The 11,605-nt window shown below is 40.2% G+C and overlaps 1 protein-coding gene across 1 annotated transcript in view; it reads left to right on the top strand.

Moving 5' to 3' along the window:
- Positions 1 to 11,205, top strand: part of fgd5b (FYVE, RhoGEF and PH domain containing 5b) — a 29,387-nt gene extending 18,182 nt beyond the window's left edge. Inside the window, exons 11-21 of the mRNA XM_083939823.1 lie at positions 5,102 to 5,173; positions 5,390 to 5,458; positions 7,350 to 7,433; positions 7,682 to 7,761; positions 8,436 to 8,532; positions 8,705 to 8,842; positions 9,260 to 9,362; positions 9,594 to 9,730; positions 9,861 to 9,986; positions 10,126 to 10,280; positions 10,930 to 11,205. Of these exons, the coding sequence (XP_083795949.1) occupies positions 5,102 to 5,173; positions 5,390 to 5,458; positions 7,350 to 7,433; positions 7,682 to 7,761; positions 8,436 to 8,532; positions 8,705 to 8,842; positions 9,260 to 9,362; positions 9,594 to 9,730; positions 9,861 to 9,986; positions 10,126 to 10,280; positions 10,930 to 10,966 (1,098 nt within the window). The 3' untranslated portion in view covers positions 10,967 to 11,205. The remainder of the gene's footprint in view (positions 1 to 5,101; positions 5,174 to 5,389; positions 5,459 to 7,349; positions 7,434 to 7,681; positions 7,762 to 8,435; positions 8,533 to 8,704; positions 8,843 to 9,259; positions 9,363 to 9,593; positions 9,731 to 9,860; positions 9,987 to 10,125; positions 10,281 to 10,929) is intronic.
- The last annotated feature ends 400 nt before the right edge of the window (positions 11,206 to 11,605 follow it).

The raw sequence follows: 11,605 nt of genomic DNA, 5'->3' as shown, positions 1-11,605 counted from the left end.
TGACTCAAGAAGGAAAGTGCTTCCTGAGTCAATGTAGCGTCACTTTTCACAGCACAGGTGTGACTAAATGTATACAGAGAGAGAAATATGAGAACATTTTCACCCTCAGCAAGTTATCAAAATGACATTACTAAAATCCTGTTTCTAATATTATGAATCATTCCCTTTAATTCAGCATGAATCTGCTCCCGGGAGACCAAACTCGTGAAGACATCTGTAAACTTTTTTTCCAACTGAACCTTATCTTCTTTCACACTACCAAAGCATAGAGCAGTGGTACCCAACATTTCGATCTCAACAACGTTTTGGACAAACATTCATGGTCCCCTAGAGGATGAATCCTAATGACTTTGACTTTTCCTTTAGTGTCACCAGCAGGTCACAATTTTCAGTTACCGTTGGCATTACATTTTGTGCAGACATTCATGGCTCTTAGACAATAAATCCTACAGTTGGGATGTCCTGACTTTTTCTCTAGCCTCACCACAAAATTCCCGTTTGTGGTTCACAGTGAAATGTATCAACATTTAAAGACCTTTTCAATGGAATTACATTGCTAGGCAACAGCCTTGGTCCTTGTTCACTTCCTGTCAGCTGATGCCATTCACATTCAATGCAACAGGAAAAAAACTTTTAGACACATTTAGAATGTTTATGTTTACATCTTTGAAAAGGTCTATTGACAAAGTTGTACACATAAGCTTTCTAAATTTGTCCTATTTTATTTCATGTTGCAGTGTATGTGAATGGCATCAGCTGACAGGAAGTTCACAAGGACCAAGGCTGTTGCCTAGCACTGGAATTCCGTTGAAAAGTTCTATCCGGCTGTTAACATGTGACGTAACGCCCTTTCAAAATAGGATTTCCAGGTCCAAGCCTGTCCAAGCCTCGTATTTCTACAACGCCGCAGTGCCGTGTTCCCCGTTGTTTGAACAGATCTGAGTTTTTAAAAAACAACGTAATTGTCATTTTACCTCTTTCTTATTGATGTAAAAGATGTCTAACTGACGAAAGAGACGATCGCGATTGTTCACATTTTTTTGCCGCTGTCGTCTGCTTTGTTTCAACCATAGAATGTACAAAAAATGGAAGTTGGCTCTTCGTCGGGGTCTGTTCTCTCAACTTGACCCAATCGTACTCACCTCTGGGAGTCGCCCTCTTGTCAGAACTTGACCCCTCCCCTTTCCTTAGCCACATTAGCACCCCTGCCCGGGAGCTAGGCTAACAGCACACGCTGCTAGATAAACGGGAGTGGGAGTCAGTGTTGAGATTATTCTTCCAGGACCGGGAGGGAATGGGAGTCATTTTTTTTTAAATTTTGCAACGGGAACAGGATTTTTCTTCGAGGGTAGAGACTGACACGGCACTCCGTGTCTCGAGCAGAGATTACACCGGCTCCCAGAGAAGTGCAGCCAGCATTTATGATGATTTAAACTGATATTTAACAAAGTACCATGCATAGAGACTGTAAAACACAGACCCTTACGGCCGAATCCTCACGCTGCTCCAGATTAGCAACTAGTGTGTACCATAGGGAATTAGACTATATTGCAAGTCCTGGTGTAAGTGCGGCTTTTTAATTAGCATAACAGAGCTGACATGTTGTGTTCCTAAACCATCTGTTTGTGCAGTTGATCGAAGAACAAACCATCAACATGACGGAGTAAGCATGCTAATCCTGACAACTAGCCTCTGAGGAGAAGTGAGGGCCAGAGACCTGCCATACAAACTTTCTCATTTTACCTCTACTCTAAAATATGTTTCTAAAAACACACATGTGAGAATTATGCAATGCTGTTACATAATCTTGATTCATATTTGATCAGCACTGCCTAGCTTCACAGTTTGGTTGAAGTTCAGAGCAGCCATTGACACTACGTCAGAGACTCCTCATCTCTGATTGGTTGTTGGTCAGGTACAGTGGATCTAGCAGATGACAGAGGCAAGGCATCTTTATTTATATAGCGCATTTCATACCAAGGAAACTCAATGTTCTTTACATAAAGAAAAAACATTTTTTAAAACAAAAAACACAACAAAAGCAGGAGGAAATAAGAATTAAAAAAAAGCAAAAGAAAAGAACATAGATAATGTTTAAAGTTATTAACAAGAGCTCAGCTATAAGCACATGAAAAGAGAAATGTGTTTAACCTGTATTTAAAAGTTCTCACAGTTGTGACTGATTTCAGATGTGCTGATAGTTTGTTCCAGTTGTGTGCAGCATCACAGCTAAATGCTGCTTCACCATGTCTAGTTTGAACTGTGCTCCACTATCTGACCTGAGTCTGTAGATCTCAGAGCTTTACTGGGTTTATACTCTACTAACATGGCATTCATGTATTCTGGACCAAAACCATTCAGTGATTTGTAAACCAGTAGCAGAACTTTAAAATCTATTCTGTAGCTGACTGGGAGCCGATGTAAGGTCTTAAGAACTGGGCTGATGTGATCTGATCTCATGTTCTGGTTAAAATTTGAGCTGCAGCTGTTTGATACTTTTTGGGGGGAGTCCTGTCAGAAAACCGTTACAGTAGTCGAGTCTATTGGAGATGAAATCATGAATCAACTTCTCCTGATCAGTTTGGGACATAAAACCCTTAATTCTGGATATGTTTAGTTTAGTTTATAAAAGGCTGATTTGGTGAAGGATTTGATATGGCTGATGAAGGTCAGATCTGAGTCTATCAGCACGCCAAGGTTTCAGACTTGGTCTTTAGTTTATAAAGACAGTGACTCACGGTGTTTACTGACAGCAACCCTCTTCTCTTTATTGCCAAAACCATTGATCTCAGTTTTTAACTGCAGGAAATTTTGGTTCATCCAATTTTTGACTTGCTCTAAACAGTGACACAAAGACTCTATTGGACTACACTCATCTGGAGACAGTGTGAGATATATCTGTGTGTCATCTACATAACTATGATAGTTGGCATTGTAATTCTGCAGAATTTGACCCAAAGGCAGCATATATAAGTTGAACAGAAGGGGTCCAAGGACTGACCCCTGAGGAACTCCACATGTCATAATCACTCAATTGGATTGATAATTACCAGTACAAAATAACTCTGCTCCTCCTGTTCAGCAGTAAACTGTGATCCACAGTGTCAAACGCAGCACTGAGATCCAACAGGACCTGAAGTGACACCTTGCCTGAGTCAGTGTTCAACCTTATGTCCTTTAACACTCTAATAAGAGCTGTTTCTGTACTGTGGTGAGGCGGGAAGCCTGATTGAAATTTGTTAAAAAGTCCACTGGAGTTCAAGAAGTTGCTGAGTTGATTAAAAACCACTTTCTCAGCAATCTTGACCATAAAGGGAAGATTTGAGACGGGTCTGTAATTAGTTAAAATGATGATATCCAACGTTCTCTGCTTTAAGAGTGGCTTGATGGCAGTTACTTCTAGGGGTTTAGGAAACATGCTTGATTAAAGTGAGCAATTTATTATTTATTTATTATTTGCTGCAGATCAGTGTGGACAGAGCTTACAGTAGTTTTGAAAAAGTCAGAGGGCATTGTGTCAAAACAACATGGTGATGATTTGAGATGCTGAACTGTTTCTTCTACTGTTTTTTGGTCAACTGTATTAAACTCTGACATTACAGTTTGTTCCTAGGTGATTTTAGGGATTTCATCATGTATTATTTTAATGATTTGTGTGGATATTTAGCCTTATAGATTTTACTTTTTCATTGAAAAAGCAAGCGAATTCATTACATATTCTGTGGAGGAGAGTTCTGAAACTATCTCTTCTGGGGGGGTGTAAGCTTAGCAACCATAGCAAACAAAGCGCAAATGTTGTTGATGTTCTTATTAATCATTTCAGAAAAGTGTTTCTGTCTAGCCTTGAATAACCCATGGTTAAAATTACAAAGACTTTGTTTGTAGAGGTCATTTGAATTTGAAGTTTAGTTTTTCTCCATTTATGCTCTGATTTCCTGCATTCTGTTTTCAGAGCCGTTACCATCATAGTGTTGCTCCATGGTGATCTCTGTCTGGTCAAGGTCCTCTTAGTTAATCTGTGAAATGGTATCAATGACATTTGAGATTTTGCAGTTGAAATAATCCAGAAATTCCTCAAATGTCTCTCCCTCACATTTCTGTAGCTTCCTTAATCTTAACACTGGTATTCTCATTTATGTACCTTTTATTAACAGACACAGAGGGTAACTAAAAAGATTGGAGTTATCTGTAAGTCAAAGAACACGCAGAAATGATCAGAAAGAGCTATGCCCTTGATATCAACAGAAGTAATGTCAACACCTCTAGAGATAACCAGTTACAGGTTACATGTTCTTTCTTTGTCCACTGTCCTCCATGGTCAATCCTTATCTCAGCGCCCTCCCCAGAGCGCCGTCCTACCTCAGAGAGATGTAGAGTGACATTACTTTTTCACAGGTTGTCTCAATGTGCTGTCAGAATATACTGTATAGAATGTGCTGTTTCAGCAAAGATGAAGAGAAACACAACTTTTTTTTTACAGAGCTATAGCTTTAACGTCTGGTTATTCCAACAACATATTTGGCTCCTGCAACCTTTATTAGTCCAATAATTTGATTTATGAACAAGGACCTATGAAACTAATAACTTAATTCCAATTGGCCACAGCTTTACTTTGTTCTTAAAGGGATACTTTGATGGTTTTGGCAGATCTCCGATGCTCTGTTCCACGGGGACTTACGCTGTGGAGACAGGCCAAACACTGTTCATCTGAACACAATGCCCACATTGCCACAACACAGACCTGGATTAAATCTTTAAAATATGTCTTTAAAGTGTGCCAACAACACTCAACTGAGATGATGACAGATAAACATCCGCATGTTAGCATTATCATAGTGAGTCTGATGTAGCATTTAGCTCCAAGCAATGTGGTACAGACTCAGAGCAGCTCTTGTTTGATGACATTTCTTAATAATGTGGCTAATTTCAAAGAGAACGTGCCTGCCTGAACCAGGCGATAACTTTGTCTTAAACAAAGGGAGTTGTGAGTCATAGTTTGGTTGGGAAAATGATTGGGAATAGACTTTTTCATAAAATCTCTTCTTTTGTTGTCTAATGTTCTCTCCCTGTCTCTCTGTTCTTCTCTCTCTTTGTGTCTCAGGAGAACTTGTTGCGTCTGGTCAACATAGAGTACAGTGTTCGTGGCCAGCGGGACCTGCTGCAGCCTGGCAGGGTATGACTCTGATAACAACATTGTTTCTTTGCCAGCCCACCCTGTCTGCCCTGCACCACCCCTGTGTTGCCCTTTCCACAATCATTCAGCTGGGAATCCCCAGCTGGCCCTGTTTTTAAACAACATTAATTATCGCAGATGCCCTCTGGCTGTCATGATCAGATGAGTTGTGAAGTGTTCAGTTTGGTCCTGTGTATATGCTTTTTTTTAAATCAGGTCTTTGTGAAGGAGGGCACCCTGATGAAGGTCAGCAGGAAGAATCAACAGCCCCGCCATCTGTTTTTGGTAAATGCTACTTCCTGTTTGTAGTGTTTAAGTTAACAGACACATGTGGTGATACTGTGTTAAGTTGTGTAATCTTTATATTTTTCTTTATTGTAACCACAGTAAGTTTTTGAGACATCTCTAAGTAAAATGTAGAGTCATGCATTTTCTGTCTGCTGCGTTTTTACGTCCAGACTGAGCTATTGAGAGCAGGGTTTCCTGGCAGGATGTTTCTGAATGCTGACTTCCTGTACCAGTTCTTTAGTGACAGCACTGGGAAGGTCAACACCAGCTCCTTATCCGTGTGCACCTGTGAACTTAACTTACTCTAATTCTGTTGGGTTAATGTTAGTTTGATGCGTCTTTGCCTTAAAAGGTCCCACATTATGCATATTTTCATGTTCATACCTGTATTGTGGGTTTCTATTAGAACATGTTTACATGCTTTAATGCTCTTTTCTCATCCTGTCTGTCTGAATATACCTGTACTCACTCTCTGTCTGAAACACTCTGCTTTAGCAACTGTCTCATTTAGCCTGCCTCCTAAAAAAACTCAGTCTGCTCTGATTGGTCAGCATTTCATGGTCTCCCACATCTGAGCTCTTTACATCTCTACACCATCATTACAGCCAGGAAATAACTTTTACGCCACTGTAGCACATCTTTATATCTTTATATAGATCCAATTACAATATTTGCTGTACAATAGCTTCCAGGCAGACAACAGTATGCACAGTATATATTGGGCTGTGGGCAGTTCTCTGTGCATTGAGTTTTTTGATACGTTCACAGTATTTATATAGCACCTCAACCTGCTTTAAAATCAAAAAGACATTTTTACAATATGGGACCGTAAATAGACATGGCTTTCAGCTGACTAAAAGTGTGCTGAAGTAAAACAGGGAAGCGGAGCGAGAGGAGATGGGTTTAATCGATAAAGTTGTATTTATAAACTAAACACTGCATTGCACGTCTCGTCTCCACTCGACTCACTCTTGTAACAATGAAATTTGTGTCATTTTTCACTACCTGTCACAGCCAGGTCATCACAACGTCATTTATTTCATGAGAGATGTAAAAGTGGGAGTCAGAGAGAAAACCCTGTACCAGACATTCTGTTTGTAATAATCTAAGCGAAGAGATAGCCTTGAAATCTCATAATAAGGAGAGATTTTAAAACTGAACGCCTTCGCAAATGATCCATAGAGCATCATCCAAGCACATAGCTTCCACCTCCCGGGGCTTTTGTGAAATTTGTGTTCTGGGCTCGACACTAAAAATGCTCGTAAATGTCTCTTCTGGAGAAATGTTGGTAATCATCGCTGCGTAACTTTTATCCTGCCAGTTAATCCACCCAGACACTCATCACGTGTTAGCAACTATTGTTAATGTTGAAGGCAGCATGATAAAATAAGTCTGCAGGAGCTCCCAGTCTCATAACTCAAAGACACACTGGTAAAATGATACAGAGGATAACCATCCAATTTATTATCAACTACTTTGCTTTATATTTATGGAAGTATCTCATCATAAAAACACAAAAATAAACCTTCAACAGCTTTCTAGTAGAGGGGAGACTTTAAATTTAGGTTTTGTGTTGATGTCCAAGTTAACCAGTAGAGAGCTGTACTGTGTTGAGTGGACAATGGTCTGCCTGTACACCACCCTATCAAAAATAAGAGGAAAAATACACACACACGCCTGTTGTGAATCAGGTGTGTGAACTCATAGTGGTCAAGTTTTGTATTAGAGTTCCACCTACTGGAGAATCACTGCACATGCATAAATGATGAAGTCTGTGCAGCGATTCGGACTGTTTTTACCTTCTTTTTTAAATTTGTTTTCTATTTTGATGTGCTCTGATCTGCGTTTGCTTGTCTGAATTATGATTGGTATCTCTCTCTGTTGTTAGATGAATGATGTGCTGCTCTACACCTACCCTCAGCAGGACGGGAAATACAGACTGAAGAATACTTTGCCACTCACTGGCTTGAAGGTCAGATACTTTTATTAAGTCTGATCTAATCTCTCTGGTTTCTGAACATGTTTTCGCTTGGTATGCAATTAAAGCTGGCAGTACACATGTAAAAACAACGGCCATGAATGCATTAAATAATACACGTTGATTTTGTAACATAATATTACATAATTTACCTGTTTGCAGTTAACAAATGTGAGAACGTTAAATCAGACTGGAAAGTTTGACTTCCTGGTCTTTAATATATGATCTTTCTGATTTCCCAGATCAGTAAACCCATCATGGAAAATGTCCAAAATGCACTGAGGATCGAAGGAGCAGACATCTCCATAACTCTGTCTGCAAGGTGGGTCACTGTACTGTGTCCTGTTTGAATAAAGGCTAATATCTAATAATGGCAGTGACTAAAATGTTTAAAACAGTGTATTTAGTATTTTTAGTATTTATTTAACTAGTGCAGTGTCCATCCAGAACAGGGTGATTGCTTGGTACCCGGAAGTGCTTGCAGCGTTCTTGAGAACCGCTCATCTGATTGTGAGATATGCGAGGACAGTCATACATGTTTACACACAGCCACACAGACAGATTCCTTCCTTTTATAGGTAGATGATGCCACTACAGCACCACCTATTGGCCAAGTGGTGCCAAATTTGCCATGTCCACCACATGTGGTTATACAAAGTATTCAGCAGGTCTGACATTTTGTTGTAATATAAGCCTTACCCACTATTTTACAAAACTTTCAGGGTCAGCTGTAGAAAAACATCAAAATTATGAAAAAGTAACTTTTTCCGGCTTGGTCCAGAGGTTTCCTGTACCGAATGTGGTGATAATTGCTCACAAATTTGTAGAAGTATAGAAAAAAACAACATATTAGTCAAAATTAAGTTTTGTTTTGACCTGTGGTCAAAAAGTTACAGGCCAAAACATAAAGTTGATTGTTAATGTAGCGCCAACATCACCATTACACCAAATTCAACACGAATTGTAGTGCAGTGATTTTGTGTGTATTGTTTGTAGTTCCTTCATTGAAAGAGAGGACTGGTTTTACACTCTAAGCCGCACTGTGACTGAACATGCCAGAGGATCTGTAGGATTCAACAGCTGCTCAGGAGAGGTGAGCAAACTCTGCTTCTCTATAATCATCTATTAAGCCATTACTTAATAACATTTTTCCTGAGTCGTGCTCATCCTCACCCAACCCGGGACGAGCTGATGTTATGAGTCATCGGCATCCATCTCCGTGGTGTGCTTTAATATATTTTTCTGTTTCTGTGTGTTTGTTCCAGACCAGAGATCGTCTGCGGCTGACTCTTGGAGAGAAAGCCCCCACACTTGTTCCAGTGTCACAAGTGATGATGTGCATGAACTGCACCTCAGATTTCAGCATCACTCTCCGTAGACACCACTGCCATGGCTGCGGAAGAGTGAGTCACACACAAATAAAAGTGCTCTATAATCCTTTAAAGGTTCCATATTGGAAAAAGTGAGACTTCCATGTTTTTTTGTTATTATAAAGCAGGCCGGGGTATATAAATACTTTGGAAGTAGTAGTAAAAATGTTCAATCCACAGAGAAATACGCACCCAAAATACAAGTATGAACCTAACAAATTAGCATAATATGGGACCTTAATATCTGTTAGGGGATGCAACAACATGTGTCTTTGACCAGAGCGTGTGTGTGTGTGTGTGTGTGTGTGTGTGTGTGTGTGTGTGTGTGTGTGTGTGTGTGTGTGTGTGTGTGTGTGTGTGTGTGTGTGTTTGTGTTTGTGTTTGTGTTTTCTGTGCGTGTGTGTGTGTGTTTTTAATGTGCTTGTGATGCATTTATCTTGTTTGACACAGATTGTTTGTCGGAGCTGCTCCAGGAATAGATATCCACTAAAATACATGAAAGACCGCATGGCTAAAGTGTGTGATCACTGTTACAACGAGCTGAAAAAGAGAGGTGGGTAAACTTTGCTTGAATACACTTTTAGGATTCACTGATCTCTGTGATTATCAGTCCGCAGAACTGTATAAAAGAAAGGAAGGAATACAAAAAGTTACAAAAAAAGAAAGCCATGGGCTGCTATTCCTTAGTGCATGTCAAATACATCATTTCCAGCAGCAATATAATATAGATATATGACTGAATTCAGTGTGTTGCACACTCAAGAGCAGTTGTATATTTCTTCAGGGGGAGAGATGTCTCCACTGTCAGGAACGAGTAGCCCTCGGCCAAACCGCTCCAGTCGTCCTCTCTCTGCTGTTTTCCAAAACATTCATCCTCCCAACATCTGGAGACATCGGAAAGGAACCGCCTCCTTCACCCAGGTACGCCTGCAACACAAGAAAGCCACGTTCACTGCACAGTGCAGATTAGAGTTTGAGGATGTGGATAACAACCAAGTTTTGTAAGTGACATTGGTAGTTATCAGTCCCCTCCTGCTCCTATTTTGTGCAGGTGACAGTGTCAGAGGAAGGCTCCATTAGTGGTGCTCTACAGCGCAGCAAGAAGAGCAAGAGGAACTGGAAGAGATTGTGGTTCCTCCTAAGAGACAAGGTGCTTTACACCTACCGAGCCCAAGAGGTGAGGGGAAACATGCACTCCCCTTTAACCTGAACAGCACACATTGACACTAAAACAGACTTTACACAGTGATAACCACAGCTACATCACTATATATAATTATCCGTTTCTGGTTCCCTGATGAACTTTCTGTCTGCAGGAGAAAGTAGCATCCGAGAGTTTACCTCTGCTGGGATTCACAGTGAAGCTACCTGACAAGCAGGGGGGAGAGGAGGAGGCCAACATCTTCCAGCTTTACCACAAACACACTTTGTATTACTCCTTTAAAGCTGAGGACAACCACACAGCCCAGAGGTAAGAAGCAAGCCTGCTTGATAGCTGCTTTCAAAATGTTTTGAAGATTTAGGCAAGTAAAGGGAGACACTACAGTTAAAAACTTTTTCATGTTTCATTAGCATGAAAACACACCCAACAAGGTGCTTATTTAACTCTTTTGCTTCTTTAGATTCTAAATTACCATTGGATAATGTCTCATTTCCATATTTAAACATAACATTTCAGAATACTGAGTAAGTACTCAACTGGGGAAGTTTAATGGTGATCTCTCTTAGTTAAACATGTTCCCCTATTTACCTGTAGTGTCAGAGAACAGTCAAGTTTCTAACTTTTACATTACTCAGTAGATCCCAAAAGGTTTTAGGGGCCCAAGAATGGACAGTATCCTTGAGCTACAGACGACCATGGAACAGACAGAGTTTTGTTTTATCTGAACAGAAGAAATGTGTGGAGTTTAGACAGAAATTTTGGTGAAACTTCTCCTATAAAAAAATACAATTAAAATGTAAGAGCACGCTATAAAAGTAACAGTTAATAATGTAGCTATGTCACAACGACAGGCACAGAATTGGTATTGTTTTGATGATGCAGAACTGAAATGACTCTTCTAGCACAAGTGCAGTTCAGGCTGTTTTCCTCCTAATGTAAAAACCCTCTCCTCATACAGGTGGGTAGATGCCATGGAGGAGGCCACAGTTTTATAGGATCAGCTCCTCCAGTGCCGGAAATAGAAGTCTGCTGCCCTCTTTCTGCTACAAACTGACTGTGAAACCATGATTGTGTCTGTAAGATGTTATGGGTCTGGCTGGACTGAATAAAAGAAGACACCGTGTTCTTTGAGAGGGGACACGATTACCTACTTTGTCACCCTCCAGTGTCCCCTGCCCGCTGCTACAGCAGGTGTGATGCTGAGAGCCACCAGAGGCGTTGGCCCAGATACCTGCCGGTGTGGAACATTACAGTGATGCGACCTGTATTTCTCCCCACAGCCGCATATCATAGGGGAAGATTATAGACTTTTTTGAAAAAGGAAACATATTCTGTGATCTCAACTATTTTTTCAATGTATCAGATATTTCAAAAACAATTCAAAGAAATCATTTCAACTGAACAAACAAACAATTTCACATTTTTACTGTTGTTTCCAGGGCTTAAAAGAATAGTGCCACCTTTCTCAAAAACGCCCAAATCTGGAATGGCCTGATCTTTGGTAAAAAAATGAATTAGTTATGCCTTTATTTCGACATGTTCTTCCACTGGATTACATGCATCTCTAAGACTAACACTTTGAAGCACAGGCTGTATCAAAGAATGAGTAATTTTATATGTATAGTAGTGTCTGT

This window comes from Echiichthys vipera, assembly GCF_963691815.1.
Source record: "Echiichthys vipera genome assembly, chromosome: X".
Lineage (NCBI taxonomy): Eukaryota > Metazoa > Chordata > Actinopteri > Perciformes > Trachinidae > Echiichthys > Echiichthys vipera.
Note: the sequence above shows the minus strand (reverse complement) of the source record. Positions and strands in the feature narration are given on the sequence as shown.